The 21,815-nt window shown below is 42.0% G+C and overlaps 1 protein-coding gene across 9 annotated transcripts in view; it reads right to left on the reverse strand.

Moving 5' to 3' along the window:
* The window catches only part of auts2a (activator of transcription and developmental regulator AUTS2 a), a 607,281-nt gene that overhangs the window by 12,554 nt on the left and 572,912 nt on the right, over nucleotides 1–21,815 (reverse strand). For 6 of the 9 annotated variants that reach the window (XM_074671762.1, XM_074671764.1, XM_074671758.1 and 3 more), the window contains 2 exons: nucleotides 8,270–8,840; nucleotides 5,029–5,333 (listed from right to left, as the gene is read on the reverse strand). In XM_074671762.1, coding sequence (XP_074527863.1) covers nucleotides 5,029–5,333; nucleotides 8,270–8,840 — 876 coding nt within the window. The remainder of the gene's footprint in view (nucleotides 1–5,028; nucleotides 5,334–8,269; nucleotides 8,841–21,815) is intronic. The other 3 variants (XM_074671763.1, XM_074671761.1, XM_074671757.1) reach the window with 1 other exon arrangement.

The raw sequence follows: 21,815 nt of genomic DNA on the forward strand, positions 1-21,815 counted from the left end.
GTCTTTCAATCAAACTGGGACCTCTCAAGTTTTTGAATCTAACTTAATTTTTCACCACAGTTTTCTTTAAGTGCATGACTTTGACTCTGCATTATATACTGGTGTATTGGTTGTAGGGATGGGTACCAAATTAGGTACTTTCATAGGTACCGACCAAATACAGTACCGGCTACCAGTTCATGTAAAATTAAAAGGTACCATGTTTAGGTAACTAAACGCATCCTTGTTAGAGGTGTCCCATTGGTCCGATATCAGCAAAAAAAAACAAGTATCGGTATCGTATCGGAAAGCATCTAAAATCTCCGATATAAGCAGTTTCTGTTACCCATTGGTTAATAATAAATGGGTCAGTTTTTCCTCATACCTACTGTTGCTGACTACTGTTCTTTGTTTGAATAATATCACTTAATCAAGCCTTTTCTAACATGACAGACATACTACAAAATAAGTAATAAAAGTATGCATGTTTAATGCTGATATCGTATTGGATTAATATCGATATCAGCCAATACTCAATGCAGCAGTATCGGTATCGTATTGGAAGTGAAAATGTAATATCCGGACATCCCTAATCCTTGTGACTGTGAGGGAGTGGAAGAGTAGGTGATTTTCCATGCTGGACATGAACACAGCATTACAAGGTCAAATATTGAAGAATAAATATGTTAAATTGAAAAAAAAAATTATTATAAATATAAATACAAATACAAATATTTACCACATAAACTTAAAAAATACCCAAAATTTTGTAGTACCATTACCGATTGCCAGGTACCGGTCATGGGTAACGTATTGTTTCAAATGTTAAAGGTACCCATCCCTAATTGTTTGCACAGGGTGTATGAGATACAGCTCACTTTTAACATGACAGAAGCAGTTTATAAAAAGCATCCAATACACCAAACCTCCACCATAAAGTAGTAATTCTCAGTCAGTCATGGGCCTTTGCCCGTGCATTAAAAAAATGTTAAAAAAAAAAAATCACGTGATTTTAGGGGATTTTTTAATACAGCAGAGGGACATCTTTTTACACTCCTTAACAATAGGTGGCGAAAAATACCCTGTAATGCTGAATGACATCTGCCACATTGTAGAAAGCCAGAAAAGTTTGTTTCCAGTTGGTAAATGATCATTGTGAAACACAGAGACGTGGATTTTCTCACATTGAGGACGGACAATTTGACAAACAGTGACTTTCCGTACCTTGAGCTCAAACTGCATCATCTTCTTATTTACATGAATTTGAGAAGTTGAAAATTTAGCTTGTTATAAAAATGGAGGGTGGAAACCAAAACAGATGAGAACCACTACCCTAAAGCACACCCTGCTTATTATCAGACTGTTTTTTTCTGCCAGTTCAGAACAGTGCTGTTGTCCCTAAAGCAAGTAAGTAGTCCCAAGTAAGGTCATAGAAGTCAGAGGAAAAACAGTGTCCATGTAAATACTAGAGCCAATTAAACACAAATGCACTGTGTTTATGAGTGTGTGTGAGTGTGTTTGTTGGCATATGTGACGTAGCATTATAAAATCACACTGGGATCAATATTGTGCTGTTGAGGGTCTAATATAATGTACAGAGACAAGCCACTGCAGCTGAAGTTACTAAAAAAAACAAACAAGATAATTTATGGAAAACACTTCGGATAAGTGATTGAGATCATTAAATAATAAAGTCATAAATAATAATAAAGTTAATTATTGAGGAAGTAAATGTGATGAGAGGTAGGCTTTATTGTTTATCGGTATTTAAATAACTATTTGTGCAACAAGCCGCCCCCTGTTGGAGAGACGACTAATAGCAGGTTGAAGCCACCTGACGACTGGCTGTGTCTACTTTTTCTACAGAGTCTGTGGTTCTCCCTGATAGACGCTGATGTAGTTTTTTTCATGTTAAGTTTGTCAGTATGAAAGTCCAACTGTGGATGTAAAACTGTTTTTTAGCTATGATTTATTTATTTAATCATAACAGAGATTCATAATTCCTTCTTTCAAACCCCTGACGGCCTCTAAAACATCCTGGACTTCAATGCCAAAGCTTTGTTTTTTATCAAACAGCACGCCGTGTTAAAGTTACAGAAAAAAAAGACCCAGGAAATAGCGGTGATTATCAGCATGTCATTTTAAATTTCAGCGAGCCCTGGGCTGATTAGAGCTGTCTGACTCTTGGAGCTGTCAAACGCTGTGATTTGATACACTGCAGCCCCGCTGAGACAACAACATCTGTTGTTCTAATAACCTCTGTGCAGCCCCGAGGAGAAAGAATGGATTTCAAGTAATCACTGGCTTTTCTTCTAAATCCAACAGAACCTGCCCTGAGAGATTACATCTCCTCCTGAGTAACCTTATCCTTCCTATTCCACCGTGACTCAACACAATTTTTTCTGCATTCATTTCAGGCTTTATTGAGCCCTGAGAGGAGGTGGAATTTGTTCTTCATAAAAATTTCATTAGTGTCTTTTGAACAGAATCCAGCTCGCTCCGTTCCGTATTGACCACATTGATTTCTTGCACATGAACGCCGTTCCAGGTGAAAATGGAAGTTCTGGGAATGCTGCTGCATGCGAGCCCCTCCTCCTCCTCTTCTTCCCACGCTGACCCTGACATTTAACTTGACGGCATGGTGAGGAAATGTGCATGGGGTCTGTAATGGCTTCAGCTATGCAGCCTGACATGCTGGTGGATATTACTGGTGTGTGGACAGTCGATCTATCAGAGCATGACAGACAGAGTGTGAACTTGAGCTGTCCACACGGGCATAAACATACAAAACCCTGAGCATGCAGTATATGTAGGTCAGCATGTTTGTTTCTGTACATGCTTGTCATGGTAACTGTATCTCTATCTCTACGTATGTTCAGCAGTGGCAGATTTATCATCCATGTCTTACATGTCTTATATCTTAGCATCTTTTTCTGATTACATTCTTCTCTGGATGAGTCATGTTATTAAATGTAGCTTATCTGTTTTATATCAACTTCAGGTGCTATTTGATATAATAACTCAGCCGTTTGAGGTTTACTCCCAGCAGATCTACCTGTTTCAGATCTACTTTGGTATTTTTTATCTGAAGTCCAGAGCTGGAAACACTTTGCATTTAATCAGTGATTCCCAAACCTCCCTTATCCTGAACATTTATTGTTCGTATCATTCAGAGCATGTTACAATGGTTTTGACATTAAGGAGGAGCCAAAAAAACTTCTGGACACTAGATAAAGTTTCAACTTTCCATCTTCTCTTTTAGGATCATAGGTTTGAAAAAACGAGCATAAATCTGACTCCCCATTCGTTTTTAAAAATACTTCCATCCAGAGCGCAGATGGCCTAGTGGTTTAGATCGCATTCCATGAGGTTTGTCCTCGTGCAGGTAGCCTGGATTCGAATCCAGCCTGTGCCCTCTTTCCTGCATGTCACTCTGCACTCTTTCCCTGTTTCCTGCTCTATTCACTGTCCTCTCTACTTTCTGACTTAAGGCATAAAAGCCCAAAAAATAACGTAAAAAAAAAACGTCCACATGCCCTGGGGAAATCCGTCCAAAGGTGAGGTTTGAAGCATGCCAAATATTTATTAGGCACATAGACTGTATATAGAGTGGACAGCGTGGCACTATTTACCACTGTATTGGTAGCAGTTATGCAGCCAGAGTCTGCGCAGTAGAGACGATGAGGGATTCTGGGAGAATCTGAGTGGAGTCGGGTGACAATTTTTTTTTTTCAAGAGTCTAATCACTTCTTGACTCTACCTCCCGACATATTTCACAATCCCCCCCAAAAAATTAACGAGAACGGCAGCTGTCCATCATTGTTAAGCGTGATGTAAAACTTAGTTTTTAGCCTTGTATAACTAATGAAAATTAAACTTCAGAAAAAAGAGGACTTGAATACTAGGCAGCCAAATGATATCTTTCAATTGCCAAACAATCAGATGTGAGAAACATTTCTACCAGGTGTATTAATTTTTTAAAGTTTGACCACAGCCCATCTGGAATGACTGGAGAGACAGATTTTTTGACCCACACTGCAGCCAGCCACCAGGGGGAGCAGCCAAGCAAGATGACGTCCATATTTTTTTACAGTCTTTGATTAGGCACTGTTTTTTTTAAGATGTGAAACCTGTACCAGCCAATCAGAATGAATCCCTGTCATTCAGCTGTGGCGTTTGAGAACTCTGTTTCTCGGCGTATACTCAAAGTTTTCTGGAAACTCCGGCCAAAGAGAAGATTTTGGAAAACATCGTTTTAAGTGACATAAAACTGCGGTTTCATGTGGATGACAGACCTTAACATATAGAAATATATGGGGTTTCCCAGATACCTGGCTACGCGTGGACACGGCCTTAAACTTCTCTTTGAAACCTTCATAAAAACAGATTTTAAAAAATCTTGAAAAGAAAGAACAAAAAATTGATAAAAGAATATGGGGCCTAGAAGGCTACAACTATGGAAATTTAGAAAGAAACTTTTGCAGGATTTGGCAAAACAAAAGTATTTTAAATTTTCAGTAAAAACTTTAAGAAAAAGATAAAAATGGAGTATCCTCCCCTTAAAGTCATGAAGTTTACATCCACAGCATCCTCAATTTACCACTGCTCTACATCATTATTATTATGTTTTACATATTTATTGGTTTGTATCCAACTTTCTTAGAGACACCAGATGAAAAGCAGGACTTGTTGAGGTAAAGATAGCTGGGAGGAAAAGCAGCACAGAGCTGGGGGCTGGATTTAAAGTCTGAGGTGGTAACATGGTGCAGACTCCGTGCACAGGAGCTCTGTTGTCTGAGCTCAACAACCTGCCTCTAGTGTGAATCCCTGCAAGTCGTAACCATGAACATGAGAGGTTCAGCCTCCATCAGACTTAATGGAGACTAAATAAATAAGTTTTGTCTATTTGCCGCCGTCTTTAACAACCCTCGTGGTTTTCCTTTTATGTTGTTTTGTTTGGGACTTTCTCAGCCCTGTGGTCAGCTGCTACTGTTTTTAAATGTGCTTTGAAAACCTGTTTGCTTTATCGGTTGATTTATTGTTGTTTACCTGAGTAGGCACTCCCAGCAGCAGGATGTCCGGGTACTGGCAGGGCGCTAGACGTTAGTGGCGGTGGTGGAGGCAAGGCCGCTGGAGGAGCAAACATATTGGGGTGGTGAGGATGCGGCGAGGACTGTAAGGCAGGGGGGAAGCTGTGGGGGCCGCCTGGGTTCGCTGTCAAGGGCAAGGGGAAGGGTGAGGCTGCAGCTCCAGCCGCTGCGGGAGGAGGAGGAGGAGGAGGATGGTGGGGGAGGTGTAAGGAGGGAGCAGGGGGCCCGTGGGGCTTGGCGCCTGGGGTGCTGCTCCTGCTGCTGCTGCAAAGAAGAAGAAAAAAAAGGAGAGATTGAGGAAGGAGCCAGGTTAAGCCAGGCGTGATCAGAGAAAATTAACACTTGTTCCTCCACATCCCCTCGTCTCCATCTGCTCCAACGTTCAATTCCCATTACAGTGTTTTCACACCTCGACTGTCCTCCATTTACAAACGCCTCCCTGCCTCTCCCTCGTGCTTCACAGAATCCAGGGCAAACATGATCCGTGAAAAACACCACATTCACAACACCCTCGCATGCAAATAAACCACCGCTGGCAAGCAGAACAGAACGAGCATCTGTCTTTGAACAGCTTCTGTTAAGGCACTTCCTCCAGAGCCAGGTAGCGAACATGTGCATCGGAAATGGGATGTGAGGCAGGGAGGGTGTGTGTGTGTGTGTAAGCAAACAGTCTTTTGTAGTGTGTGTGGGTTTTCCCCGGGGCCAGTGGCAGAGCCTGCGTCTCCACAGCTCTGCGCGCTAAGCCTAAAAGCTCATTTGCAGCGCTCGCTCTTCGCTGCGGGCCCGGCTGTGATTATTCACAGAGGGTGCCAGGCTCTGTTGGTGCACTGGCAGACTGGCAGAGCTGGCACAGGCAGAGGGAGGCCAAGCCAAGTCCTGAGAGCCTGAGAGGAAGAGCTGTTGTTGGGACTGAGTGGGCTCTGAAGGAGGGATACTGGAGTCCTAATTTAATGGAGAGAGCTTTTCAACGGTATCGGACACAACAGACCAAACTCAGCAGGGCTCTCACTCTACTGTCGGCCTGTTTGAACATTTGTACTCTGCAATTCAAACCAGTCTGCTGCTGTTTTATTCAATAAGCTTCTTGTGATTTCATTCAGTATCTTCCAATGCCTCATATCCTTTGAATCTCTAAAAACATCTCCCTTATGATAGTTGAACTCTAGAAACTATGGATTTAATTAAGACATGATTATTTAATCAACAATCTCCTGCTGCAAGCTGTGGCTTATTTTCACACAGCATCTTGTGTCGTGTAATGATTCCAGAAATGAGCAACTTGTTGAAACCAAAGTCTGAAGCCTTGGCTGTTGCAAAACTAAAGTTCTCATGAGCTAATTCTGATTCATTTCAGATGATAAATAAAATCAGTTCATATAGTCAAAACTACCACAGTCAGATCTTTCTGCTTTCTGCTTTCTGCATCTTTTCTACAGAAATTTCTCCTGCAGTCATTTTTTTTGCAGCACTAGAAGTAAAGATGCTATGAGGAGGATCTGTTTTAATTGCTCTTCCTCGCCACCTTGTGGCCTGGAGTCTTTGTACACTGTCTTAAATTACTTTTAGTGAGGAGTGTGTTTGTTTTGGAATAAATTGAGGTCAGATTAAAACAATTTTTTGTTGTTCAAGACAACTTTTTACTGGATACAATGCGCCGAGGTAAGGTATTTATCAGTACAGTTACGTAGTGCTATGGTTTGAAACGTGACATCAAGCAAATGTAGTATCCAGCTATATGTAGTGCTATCGGCAGCCCGGTACTCTGAAGAATCTGTAGGCTAACGTGACAACAAGTAAACACTGTCAGTTTGTAAGTAGTTTAGTAGCTGTTTATATTTAGCTCAGCTGGCAGCCAGGTGCTCTGAGACATGTCTGTAATATATAACATTAGTAAATCCTGGTTATGTCCTGCCAGTCATCTACCAAGCACAGCTAACGTAACCTCACTCTTCATTTTATTGATAGACTCTCAAGTTTGAACAGACCACTGCAGAATAACTGCTGACTGTGCGTTGGAATGAACATTATCACAAACAGTTAGCTCCTGTGGCTAATTAGCCTTTAGCTCGGGCTGTATCACTCTCCTGTTTAGCTTTCTTCTGCTCTTCTGTCCTTTTTCTGTCTGACAGTTAGGCTCCAGTGTCCACCATCACTACAAAATTAATCACAGAATTCGTGATCGCAGGCATGGTGTTGTCATGGAGACCTAGACGTGCCGTAAATCAATCTGGTCCTGGACGACCCCAACTGGAAGCTAAGAAGTAGCAATTTAAAATAACCTGTTACCTGTCAAATTGGGGCTGATAATCTCTTTTTAAAGTGTGGATTACAATCAGACATATATTTAGAGGGGAGACTTTTTTAAGATTACTTTCAAACTCTTCCCAGCCTTTTTAAAAAACAGGAAAAAAACAGCAACAAGATAAGAGCACGGTGATCAGACAGACTGAAGCCCTGACTTTCAGCAGATAAAAGGAACTCATATTAATTTTAATCCCTGATTAATTCAAACAAAGTTGTTCGAACTGAATGATAAGCTGTTTCAGTGTCCCCTTCTATCTAATATAACACAATGATGTCATCAACATGATGGCAGAAAAAGGACAAAAGTCTGAGCTTTCAGCTGCACAATGACAGATCTAAGGCCACAAAAGAAAACAACAACTCACATTTTAAAGAGTTTATATTTAAGTGCAAAAAAAGAATGACACTTTTTAAAAGAAAAGATATCTAAACTTTTTGCCAGTTTGTTCCCTCCATAAATAACTCACCCTGACTGAAATCAAAACACCATAATGTCTCTGATTCAAGGTTGCAGCAGACTGTCGTGCATGGCGCCACCATAACTGATGAGAGCAGGAAACCTCACGCAGCCCCGATGATAATGTGGGTGGCTAATAAATCACAGGCACTCAGAGCGCTCTGTGGCCCTTTTATTCGCTTGTTAATAATCAGTGCTGCTGTTTGGCTCAGGGACTTGAAGCTCTCCCTGATAGCAATTTACATACTGATCGGGCATCATGCACACTTTCAGCTCGAGAGACAGTCTAGTATTTTCAAGAGTGTGAATATGGAGGTTTTGTCGGTTCTGCTCTGCACACAATTTTCTGCATCAGAGCACAAGAGGACATGAGAGACGTGACTGTTTTCGAAAATAAACGGATTTGTCGCCGTGTGAGGTTTGGTGTTGTCTGACTCACCTGTGACCGTTGAGGTTGAGGCCGTTGTAGGCGGAAAGCGGCCGGGGATGGCAGCGTGACGGGGGCCTGTGTGGCCCTGCTTGACTGGGGTGCTGCTGGTGAGGGTGATGGGTAGGGAGGGCAGGAGACGGTGGGTGAGGGTGGAGGCTCGGCGTTGGCGGGGGCCGGGGATGGGACAGAAGTTCAGGCTGGTGCTGGGGCCGGGGAGGGGGGGGCGGTGAGGGCTCTTGGCCCTGGGCGAGAGGCAGGGCTGCGGGCGTCTGAGGCCTGGGGAGAGCCTCTGAGCGTGGAGGCAGATGAGTGGAGGCCGGGGCCTGGGATGGGCCGTTCGTCTGGGTCCGAAGAGGGGACAGGGGTTGGGGGGCTGAAGGTGGTGGGGGCAGCGGTGGCAGGGGGAGGACTTGGGGAGGTAAGGGTTGGCTGGGGCTGCTGGTTGCAGGGGGTTGGGGGTCCCTGCAGCTCTCCTGGCTCCTCTCCTGGCTGCGCTCTAGGCCTGACACCTTGTGGAGGCCGGGGCCATGAGGCTCCTGGCTGCCATTGGTGGAGAGCACATGGATGCCAAAATCTGGAACTGAATGAAACAGAGAGAAAGCGTTAAAGAGCTGAGTCTCAAACAGAGTGTGGGCCATTCGATAAAAAACAAAATGAGAAACATGTCGATTACAACAAGAAAAAAATAAAAACATGCAAGAGAATGTAAACAATTAAATTAAAACCCGAGGAAAGCACCAACCAGGGGCGCTGTCATGGGTGGGTCCACCCACTTTCTGGCAGGTCCACCTCAAACTTTTCTTAAAAAAAAAAATGTTTTTTCTTTATTGATTTTTTAAATCTGTTTCAAAGAGGAATATTATGAAATTACATCACTTTACACTCATTTTGAGTGTTACATGCCCTGTCTTTAGAAAATGAGCAATCTTTTGGTCTGTTGTTAAAAAATTTATGAATCATTCAGCCTCCTGTTTTACTGGTAGGATTAGAGAAGGATTTTGGGAAAGACAACAGATTTTTGTCTATTATTTAACTATGGTTAATGTTGCTGCTCTTACAGGCGATAATAAGAGGAAAGTTGAGGCGGTGCAGCCCATTGGTGCGTTAGATAGATACTCTTTGACTGATACCATTGAGAGCTATTGCCATCTGATCCACTAAAATTTTATCAAATATTAAAGGATCAAAAAGCAACCAAATCTGCTTTAAATAGCCATATCTATCTATCCCAAAATTGAAATCCTTGCTAGAACCAACAACATCATTGCCTTCAACAAACAAAATGCACGTTACAGAAATCCATCTCTCTAAGACAGAGCACATGAACACATCCTAGATACAGGCCTCAGTGTGTGTGCTTTGAGCTGACAGACGGTCCTACAAAGTGACACACACATATACGTACACACACACATCTTGTCCTCCTGTTCCCTCTCATGAAGACACGCCCTGCTGGGGTTTACAGCAGTGCCAGCTTTTAACACCGTCCCAAGGGACAAACTACACGGCAGAAACATGTTTTTCTCCTCCAGGCCAAATCACTTGGTATAAAACTTTACACATCTTCAGCTACATTTCAAGGTTACTTCAACAGAGCATCCATTTGCAGGACAAATTGGAGGCATGCAGAGATTTTTTTCATGGGGCACTTTTGGATGTATACTACATGCATATTCAGCATCCATTTCTTGTTATATTCTCAAGTTAAACACTGATTCTTTTCTAGAATTGATATTTAAAAAACAAGAAAAAGGGTTATAAAGGAAACTGAATTCATCAAACCACCTGGACACAAAGCACATAAAGCAGACACATATTTATCTTGCTGTCACAGAAACTGAGGACTTCTTTAACAGATGTTGAGTAACTGTCAAAATCCATCAATTGCACACCTGGACTCCATTTCATCCATCGAGTGAATTAATCTTATAGAAAGAACAGAAACTGCTGTGAGATGTGGGACTCACACAGAACAATTGCTAATAAGCTCCGTCCAGGGTATTTCTCTGCAGGGATCTCCTCCTATGGAACTAAGTGCTCAAACATCGGCAGTCAGCTCGCTCCAGAGGCAGAGAGGCTCATGGGGGATGACAGTGCATACATAAACTGTAATTAACTCTCCCCGGGCCTCAGAGGGGGTTTGGGGCAAGAGAAAGGGCTCCTCTTCACCCCCCTTAGGGAAGCCAGCTAAATCCTTTACCTGCCAAAGAGGTGGAGATGGGACCCAGCTCCCTCGGGCTCAGACAGAAGCCTGTCACAGCGGGCCTCCATCTCCTCCTCACAGCGCTCCCTCCAGACTCACTCCTCAGGGAGCACGCTGAGCTGACTGGGTTTGACGACGACCCCTGTCCATTTGCATTAAAATGCTAAGTGAGGTATTAGCAACCCCAGGAGCATGTGATACTCTAGTTAAGGGTCAGGGGAGGTAATTTCAGATGCAAAATCACAATCAATATGTGCAATAACAGCTATTGACTTCTGGGTCTGTATGTGTGTGTGATTACATATGCCAGCCTGACAGGAAACACACACACACGCTGAAAGGTTGAAAGTGTCTAAAGGCAGGAACAAAAGGAAAGGTCACTCTCTTAACTCTTACATAAAAGCTGCATCTCTGGGTACAAAAAATAGTCAAGCTCAAAATGTCAGGTTACCATCAACACGTGCAGTGTAGCTGTGTTTCTAAAGCTGAAGCTAAAATTTGCTGATAAATTATTAGATAAATAAAACAAAAAAGCGTAAGTCAAATAGAGACTTTAGGTTGTACTTAAAGATAATAGCTACTGACGTTTTAGCTACTGTTAGATAACAGCTAACAGTAGCATTTAACCACTTCCTAGCTAACATTACAGCTAGCACATACAGTTACTTAATACATAAAGAGTAAGTCCTTTGCTAAATAGTTAGAAACACATTTTTATCCAATAGCTTCTACATAAGTTAAAAAGTTAGCTTAGTCTTATGTCCAGCTATCTTCTTCTTCCTCTTCTTCTTCTTCTCTTTCTTCTTCTTCTTCTAAATTTGCTGCAGTTTTGATGCTACAAGGCGTATTACTGCCGTCCACTAGACAGACTAGGTGTGTCCAGCTAGCTAAAAGGATGCTAACAGGCTATAGTATCAAGCCTGTAGTAGCTTATGCTAATGATTGCAAGGAGACTTTTGCTCCTGTACCTTAGTACATTGTAGAACAAGGGTGTTAGCTTAGTGCTAAAACCTACTGTCAAACATTACTTAATTAATTAAGAAGTGCAGTTATAGTTTAATTTATTTTGGACACTATGTATTTAAATGTTCACTCTTGAAGTTTATAAAGTTTAAGTAATTTATAGTAAAATTATAAAACTATTGTTCTGTATCTTCATTTACAGAGTCATTACTGTGTTTTTCTTTCTTTTTTTTTTGCTGTCTACAGTAGGCTATCATACCAAAAAGACCTTTCCCTTTAAGCTTCTGTACATATTACAGTAAAATACTACCAAAATTACAACAAAAAAGGAATCAGGGCTCAGTAAAATGGTGATTACTCGTCAGATTCTTCATATCTATGACCTGCAAACCTCGAACAAAGCAGCTTGCCATTAAAAATTGCATATTAGCTTCCCATTCTGAGCACAGCCGCTGAGTAAAATATCTGCTGTGTGACTTTAGCAGATGAAAACCAAAGCCCAGCAGCCATTAAATCCATCTCCCTCATCCATGTCAATCTTCTCCACTTACAAATGCTATTACCGGTCGGGAGAGACTGCTGCTGGCAAACATCTTCACTGCAGCAGACGGGCAGAGCAGAAAATCCCAATTCTCAAGCCTCCCGCTGCACCTCTCAGTCCCCGAGGTCCACAGCTTGTTTTGAGAATGTGCTAACACGCTAAAAAGAAGGTGTCTATTCTGGTCATAATGAAGACTCCAGGGCCGGGCGGAGCAGAGGATGAAGAGAAGAGGAGCATACACCACCCTCCCTCCCGTGAGGGTTCATTTGTCAGTCTTCTTCATCCCTGGAAACAAATAAGCCCAATTCCCACTTGGGTTCCTCAAATATGGAGCACTGCTGCTCCTCAGTGTTTCACTATTTTCTTTTTGGGTTTCTAACCAGTACGTGTTGCTTTGTGAAGCGTCAGAGCAGAGAATGGGGCCTGTGGGTTAGTTTGGGAGGCAAAAGCCAGAGGGGGGATTTAAGGGGTGAAGGGGCTACACGAGGGCTGTGTGAGGGTCAGCTGGATGTGTGTGTGTGCAGGAAAGCCCTTCATTAAGGCTGGATGTCAGGGGACCCGGTGAGGGGCTTAGGGGGATAACTCATTATCCCAGGGTGAGCCATCCCTGCTCACAGTGAATTAGCTGCACACCAGCTCCTCTGCTGATCTGTATCGCCCTACATGGTTAAAGCTACACTGCAGCATGTGATCATTAGATGGGTTAGCTGTGCTTTGGCTGAATGTGGTATAAATTAAAACCGAAAAAGAGCAAACCTGCAATGCTAAAACTGAAAACTGTAAGTAAAATTCTGGCAGTTTTTTGGCTCTTTTAATCATCCTAAGTATTTTGTGCTGTAATTTTATCTATGCAGTAAGTACATTTTGATCATACTTGAAGCCAAACAATAAGAATATTATTAGAAAGCACGGATTATTCCACTAAAATCTGGATTTTTGAGCTTATTTTGGCTCCAGTAAATAATCTCATGCCAACATGGAAATAAATAGCCCCCAGCACGCTAGCTTTCCCTTTGATTGTTTTTCCATCTATTATTGTGCCCCAGAATATTAAGTTAAATCTGCATATCTACCGTCCTCTATGGACATTTTCTTAATCATGTTCACTGAGAGGCACTCTCATCATTGACTGAAACATTTATTTGCACTAATAGCCATGCTATCAAGGTGCTCCCTGGGTTAGCGGAGCGGCATGCTACGGGTTGCCAGGTTTCCCCTTTATGAAGAGACACAAAGCATCTGACAACAAAAGCAAAGAAGATGGGTAGAAGTTTACAACATTTACGACTTAAATACACAGATTAGATGCGGTGAATGAATTTACTAAGTTCTAGCTGATTACAAATTAAGTGAGTGACTTCTGCATCTGGCAGGAGATGACAAAAGATAAGCACACAGTGAGATGAATAAAGAGTAAGTGATCAGAAAAGCTTCAAAGTTTTGCAGTTTAACGTGTCACTCTTCTTGCATTCTGCACAAGAAAGCAGCAAACTCTGGTCTTAAAGGCAAAGCGGAAAAAGCAGAATATTACAGTCAACTTGAGACTGGTTAAAATGCCCAAATTCCCTCTGAACAATTTTGCACATGAGTTTGAGGAATGATTTTAGTTTCAGAAGCTTGTAGGGGTGGATTACTTTTATGACTGATCTGTTTTGGTTGCTGGGGCACGGCTGAGTTGACCCAAGGTGGCCAGGTTGTATCTGTTGGCCAAGGCTTCAGTCCCGCCTTAGCTCAACCTCCATACCAGTGACTTGATTGGTTGATAGTTTAAGATGTCATTTCCAACATGGCAGCTTCATGGTTTGGCTAGTAATGCCTCAAAGGAACATAAACAAATCTAGTTTCTGTTTCTCAGAACTTTATGTTTCTCTTCTAAGCTGTGATGATACATGAAATTACAGATACGCTAACCGCTGCAGGCCTCTTTAATGTTCTGCTGTTCAGCTCACCTTTGTTGTAACCGTCCTGCAGAGGACCACAGCTCATTAACACAAGCAGCTGTATTTACTATTAGCTTTTTTTAATGTGCTGCTTCAATAACAACACGGCTGCAGGGTTAATACTCCCTGTGTGTTTGTTGTTTAATCGACCTTCATCAGTGTAAGATGTTTGGATTGGTGCAGTCATGTGTGTGACAGACCTTTAAAGCCATCTTTGCACAGCGCTGTGAAGCACAGAGGGAGTGACAGCAGGCTTGGCAAAGTGAGCTGCAGAGCATCAGGAAGTTTATTATGCTGTTAGGCCATTACTGCTCAACATAAGGGGATTCATTTAGCAGATTATATTTCAATGTCATCCCTGGATACAGCCTGGCCCGTGTAAATGATTGGCAAAACAAGCACCAACAACATCAGCTTTTACAAGTGTGACAGGCGGGCCAGAACCCGTCCTTCTGAAAAACACATTAGCACCCAGCTCCGGCCAAAACTACTTCACTGCTCTGTCTCTATCATTTGAGCATGGCTGGATATGACAGCCTACACCGGGGCCTGAAGACATCCTGACAAATTGATGGCTGTTGAGACCTCTGAGACATCTCAAGCCTTCGCCTCCTGCCGTCACCCATCCACCTTAAAATAGAGCCTTGATGCGTTCTGAACCCTCGCACTCATTTATGGGATTTGATGCAGGCAGGGGTCACATAGCTGCAATCACACAAAACCAACAACCTCACACATAGCAGGAGCCACGAGACTGACAGCTGGGACGTGGCTGCTGCACGTATGTCTGAACTGAGCTCTCAGCAAAAATAATAGAGAGGGCTGAACCTGATGGACACGTACTTCAGAGACCGGGCCTCTGTCAAACCCAGCTACAGTCAAAGCGGTGAAAAAAAGGCGACATGACAGGCAGCAGTTTCTCACTTTATTCACCTTTTCACCTTAACATTAAGGATCAGCTTTGAATACAAAAACTTCAAAAATAAAAGTCTTATGTAAGAGTTCATATCGGGAACATCTCTTTCAAATACAAATGTTCTTAAATGCATACTGATGTTTCTTTCTTTTTTTAATATTGCACTTCTTGCAGTGGATGGAGCTAGTTTTGTTGACTTTATGTGCAAAAAAATAAGTAAATGCACAACAACACATGAGCTTTTCCTGCAGACGCAATGCTGATTTTCTGTAAGTAAACAAGACTTACATGATGCCAGTTCAAGGCAGAATATTAAAACCCCTGGGACGACTCAGGGGTGTAACAGGAGTGTTGCTCCTCTGCTGATCTGCTGTTTGAGGCAATAACAGGGATAAACTAGGGAAAACAGAAGCAATGTGCAGCAACAGGCCTGAACAACACTATGTTTGGTGTATGTCAGACTCCCACAATGTAGTAACACTATGTGAAATCACAATGTAGGACACCAATGTTACGTCAATGTCATGTGCAAATTTCATTGTGTCACAAACTTTCCTGCACCATTTAAGCAACAATGTGCAGCCACAATTCAGGATCCCAAAAGGTTTAATCATCAAAACAATTGTGTATTTATTTATACTGCTGGGTTGATAGACTTATCTATCTCCTAATTCAAGTGTTTCGTCATTTAACTCCCCAGTGCTGTGACCTGACTTGACCAAAGAGACAACCAAAGATAGCACCTGATAATCTCCAGAACAAAAGCCATTTTCACACGTCAACATCCCTGATCTGCTTCTCTTTTTGGTCGTCTCCCTGTTGTGGATAGAGTCACCGCACTGAAGGCTTGGACAGCTGTGAAACTGTTGAGGGCATGAAGGAACAGGTGCTAACAGGACGTGGGTGGGGGAGCAGGTCAGGAGGGAGCGAGCTCTGTTATGGTCTGATGGGCACCAGATGATGCAATGGCAGGTAACCTGTTGGTGCTGGCTGCAGGGCTGTCCTCAACCAAAGTCAGGCAACAACTAAAGCTGCTACTATCACCAGGTGTGCAAGGCGGAGGTCTGGTGGGTGACACACACACACTCACTGTTAGGAGTCGATCACAGATGCACCTAGTCATTTCTAAAATTAGTTTGCACCTACAAAAAGATGGGTGCACTCACCCATGGAGCTCCTCCTATATATATATACACACACACACACACGCACACACACACACACACACACACACACACACACACACACACACACACACACACACACACACACACACACACACACACATATTATATGTATATATATATATATATATATATATATATATATATATATATATATATATATATATATATATATATATATATTCTATTTTGATTTCTTAAAACACAATAGTTATTGTAGCAGATTGAGCTTGAACAGTTTGTCCTGATTTGCTACCATTTATATGACACATGAAAATACTTAAGCATTTTTAGTGACACTTGTGTTGTGTTTGCAAAATGTACAAATAGATCAGGTTTGTTGATTTTTTTTAAAAGATGGGACACATGAAGCAATGCTTTTTTAGTAGGCAAACTTCCTAATTTTACACAAACATTTGCATCATAGCTCTAGATTTGATCACAATCAAGTATGTGTCACTCAACTTTGGTCTCTTGTGTAGGGAAGTGTCTGCAGGCGTGCTGGGGGCTTGTAAGGTTGGGTTTATGCAGAAACTCTGCAATTGTCTAAGCAAGTTTATTGCACACTAGAGGTGGCAGAAAAAAATTGGTGTATCGAAGTATTGGTATTTTTTTGTTTGATTATAAATCCGAAATTTTTGTTCATTTTTTCCCTTTTTTTTTAAATTGAAACCCTTCATTTTAATCGTTGTTTATAAGCTGGGTTAGGAAAATGTTAAGATATCTGATCCCCTGAATAAATCCTAAAATCTGATTCACATGTGATGTACATTTTTTGGAAAAATATGTCTCCTGGTATAGTCAGGATATAGACAAAATCATCATTCAACTTTGTCATTTGGTCTGTTGTTGAAAAAAACCCCTAAAAGTCACAAAAATTGAAAATATTGCAGTATCTTTTTTTGATCAGCACTCATAAATCCTATAAGAATTGAATCAGGGGGAAAAGCACATTGTCCCATCCTTATTGTTTACTATTTGAACCTTCTTGTTTCTGTCTTTCACTGAATTCAACAGGAATACAAACGTTTCTACAAAATTCTGTAGTTGATCACAATCCGTAACCAGCATTTGATCTAAAAGACTCACCTTTTTACAGCTGCCTTCCATTACAGCATTTTAACAAATCATTTTAATATATTTTCTTAAAAAAATAGTCTTATCTTAAAATCTTTTAAAATCTATTTTAACTTATATCATTTAATCTTATTTTGTTTTATTGTATCTTATCAATTTTAATCTGCTTTCAAATTGAATTTTAATTGTCTTCTTTGAATTTGTTTTGCTGTAAAGCACTTTGAATTGCCTTGCTGAAATGATCCATATAAACAAACTTGCCTTGTTGCAACATTTTGCACCAAATGAGAGAAGCAAACTTGATGATGCAAAAGCAAAAAGAAAACCCTCCATGATCACTAAATTCATCGAGTAAACATTTATACTCAAAGATTTTGAGACATTTTACAAGATGCATGAAAACCTCGATCTGTTGTCAGTGCAAGATACAAAGTCAGGGGAATACAGAAGTCAGTAATTTCAAAATGAATCAATATTTAATTCAGTGATTAAGGAAATACTTCAGTGCTTGACTGACTGGCTCATACCACCCATTGATGGAGCTGTTCTGCCATGACATGGCTAAAAAGTCACACATTTCCAAAGAGTTATGACCAGCATATGATATTTTTGTGTAAAACTGTCCAATGAACATCCCTGTCTGTACTCAAGGGTTGTGGATTTCCCAAAGTAATCTCTGATTTTGACTGGCAGTCCAAAAGCTTTGCCTTGGCAGCTTTAAGCTTGATGTGAATAGGATGGAAGCTGAAGCTTGGAGCCTCTCAGTCCTGTAACTTTCAAAAAAGCCTTTTCTAAGGAGAAGCAGTGACAACTCCAAAACCCAGAGCTGTCTGTCACAGCTGACAGAGCGCTGAGGAGCTCCACTCCTTCACTTTCGCCTCTGCTTCTCATACTTTCTATCTGCGCCTGCTATTCTCTGTCCGTCTCCCTGATGTGCAGCAGTAAGCAGAATCAGGCCCAAACCTCTCTGCGCTCACATCGCTCCTCCAGAGATAACAGTGTTACCCAGCTCCTGCTGAAAGCTGCATGGAGAGTCTGGTGGAGACTGGGAGGATCTGGTGACTGTCCTTTGTCTTCTCTTCACACTTCATCCTCCTGCTTCTTCTCAGAAAACAGACAAATAAAACCGAGAGAAGCAGACTGTTTGTTCACCTTGAATCAATTAAAAGCACACTGTGCTGAAGCAGGACTTTCTGGCCCTCATTGAAAATTCAATCCTGCATTGGTATGTCTCAGTAAACATTAATTACAATCAGGATCCCTCTCCGTGCTGGGCTGGGCGTCCAGAAGCTGGCTGAATAAAATCTCCCTCCAGAAGTATTCACAGTCTCCAGTTTTACTGAATGTTTGAAAAGAAAATCTTCCCTCAGGCCCAAGTCTGGAAACCATTAAATCCCTCAAAAGAAAATAAAGGAATACTCCGCAAACTGGCTCCTCTTCTATCTCCATATTTTGTTTGACAACAAAATTAGAGTTGTAATTGAGCAGCAAGTGTTGACAGTGTCTGACCTCAGCAGTGGTTAAGACAGCACATGTTCCCCAAAGAGACTCTTGGTGAGGGACCAGGCTGTGTTTATTTGTTCTTAATGAAGCCTGCAGTCGCATTAATGGCAGACATCTTTAACAGATCTCCCTCCCACACAGACCAGAACAATAAACAGCAGGCCAACAGTTTCTGTCAAAGATCACTCTCACTCGCCTGCACATGCTTATTAAAAAAGCCTCCATCTCATCAGGCCGAAACATAACACACTGTCTTTGCTCTGTCTCTCCGTGTGTTTGTGTCTTTACAGCAACTGCACAGCTCATTGGATACAGCTGCACACTGTAAATTAGTCTAATAAAACAGAGCTTCAATGAAAACTCCCTGTGTGAAACTAACAGTGCTCACACACTCAGGAAGGGTTTGTCTTTCTTCTCCTTCTCTGGGAACTCCATGAGCACTCTGGAGATGACAGCGGAGGACCACATCTGCACTCAGCTCTCAGGCCCGTGGGGCTGGGAGATGTGACGTTGATTGAAGATGGAAAGATGTTCATCTGACTTTAGTGGATTCACAGGCTCACAAGTCACAACGGAGTAAAACATGAGGCGTGCTGTGAGATGGAGGAGAAAGCTGCTCCATCGATCAAGGGATTATCGAATATGTGGTTCAATGACACTTTTTTAACAATCATCTGGGGCTGCAACCAGCAATCAATTTCTCAATTTCTTCTCTAAGTATATGTTTTTTTTTGCCTGTACCATGTCTTAAAATCATGGTGTTTCACCTCTTCTGTTTGGGAACAAACATTTTTTTTAGCTTTCCAAACAGAAGTTTTGCACTAATTTTCTGACACTCTCAAGCCTGGTTTACACTTCTATGTTGAATCAACAACATAAGCCCAGTTTCCACCAAGCGTTTCAGTTTGGTTCGTCTAATTACGGCTTGCATTTTGTGGCATTTCCTTTAATTAAAACCCAAACAGGTTCCCAAATTACCGACCCATACCTTCCACTTTTTGGTTCTCTTCTGTTGGGGTGTCAAACATACCGATCCAACCTCTGAAGGTGGAGCTAGAAACACTGCGTTGATTCGTGTGACCGTTAGAATAAAGATCAACGCTGACATGTTCAAATCTCCAGTTGACTTTGAGAGGACAACTTTCCTTTTGTTTTGAAAATGGCGTCACGAAACAGCAAGAAACTGCTGTCGAAACGGGATGCATTATTCTTCTTTGTTGGATTTATTAGCAATATGCTATTCTCTCGATTCAATTCTATAAAGATTTTTGGGGTGCTGATTTGATTTTAATTGCTTTAATTACTTTGACATTTATGATTTTTGTGATTTTTAGTTGTTTTTTTTTCAACACTGGGCCATGTAAAAAAGTTTAATGATGATGTTATTGTCTACAGACTACATCAGGAGCCATATATTCCCATTAAATGTAAATCACGTGAGTCAGAGAGAAACATTTCACCCTCTGCTGGTGAAAAGTGGTAACTTTTTTACAATCCAGTTTATAAACAAAGATTGAAATGAAGAATTTTAATTCGAAAAAAATAAAATAAAATAAATTTCTCGACAAAGAAGCCAGATTTTGACATTGTCAAACAAAAAATCCCAATATATTGATTTTCAATTTTTCTCCCACTCCTAGTACACTGTGAAATGTCGCTATGCTGTCATGCTATTATGTGGCTGATGCGGCAATCTGCATCCAGCTTACATGCTGCCAAGATGGGCATGGTTTGCTGTGAAATGCAAACAGGATAAGGCTTTGCTGATCGACTCACACCAAACTGTACTGATTCAAAACAAACCGCTTGGTGGAAATGGGGCTTTACTCTATCCTATAGGTCTCCTTAGCACTCAAACCTATGCAGAGGACTATGCATGTAGCTTCAATAAAACATAACATGATCAGAATCATTTTGAAAAAGCAGAAAACCCTGGATGGAAGTCTTAAACCTTCCTCATGTGTTTTGCAGGAGAATTGCCAAGAGTTTGTGGAGCTCAAGTGTCCGACAGCTGCTGAGTGTTGGGTCAACGCAGAAGTATAAACCAGGCTTTACTCCACAAAAACTCAGGTTGATGTCTGAAGAAGAAAGACCAAGAGTCCAAAGTCTGCATTTGAACTTAAGGAAGAAGAGACAACAACACACCCCATCTGTCCACACTTTAAATGACCTTTAGTTTGATTTCACGTGTGTGGTCAGTTCCTGTCCTGGCCGTCATGTTCAGAGCTCGGGGCTAACTGTTTACATGTGTAATGTTGCTGAGAAAAGAAGCATGGACTTGCACTTTGGTCTGCTGGTGTCAGCTCCCAGAGCAGCAGAGACCCTGTGTGGGTAAACTTAGCTGGTAAAGCTTTCCCCTGATCTCATCGCCAAAGCCTCCAGAGGATCTCCAGTCTATTAGCTCCTTATCCCCCTCCTTCCTCGGCTCTGAAGACTTTAACAGCATTAGCTGCTCTAAGAGCAGTAACACCACACTCTGTGATACCCCCTCCAGTCTCCAGAGTGTCGGAGCGCCTCACAGCAATGAGTTCACAGCTCACAGGCATGCGTGTTGGACATGCTCCGGATGGGAGCTCAGGGCGCCGAGAGCCTGACAATGATGGACGCTCCCCTGCTGGCCCTCCCAGACTCTCCGTCATGTCAGCAGCTCTCTAAAGCTGGAGCCCAGAGGGGTGTTGGGTTACACAACCTGGACATCCCGCCATGTGGAGGGTCTTGGACTGGAGCTGTTTTATTAGAGCTCGACTCCCAGGGGTGGCTGGGGAAGGGGAGTGGGAAGCTAAACAGAAATAAAGGTGTGGGTTAGAGGAGAGGGATCAGTGGGGGAGGCCAACTATTCTGGCTGTGAGAGCGTGACATGTGTATTCTTCCAGTGAGAACACCACCGAGTGCTCACAGAAACACAAACCGCAGCTTTAACAAGCGGTGATTGAGCAAACGGCCAGAAAGGGGCAGGGGAGAGGGGAGTGGGGGAGTTAAACCTCCTCTCTTAACATCTATATTTCATGCCTGCCTCATTTGCTTTATGAATTTCACACCAAAACTTGAGGGCAAATCAAGTGTGTGCATAAATCTATTAATATAAATAGCACATGTATATACACTGATGTCATGGTGTGCATGGTGCGGTTAACCGACACATAAACCCCTGACTCCTCTTTAAAGATAGACCGTCTGAGTCTGTGATCCTCTGTGCAGTGGTAGAAATCTGTGGTAATTGGGCTTAGC

The sequence above is a fragment of the Halichoeres trimaculatus genome, unplaced genomic scaffold (genome assembly GCF_033239565.1).
Source record: "Halichoeres trimaculatus isolate MK-OKI-2021-1 unplaced genomic scaffold, fHalTri1.1 fHalTri1_scaffold_6, whole genome shotgun sequence".
Classification (NCBI taxonomy): domain Eukaryota; kingdom Metazoa; phylum Chordata; class Actinopteri; order Labriformes; family Labridae; genus Halichoeres; species Halichoeres trimaculatus.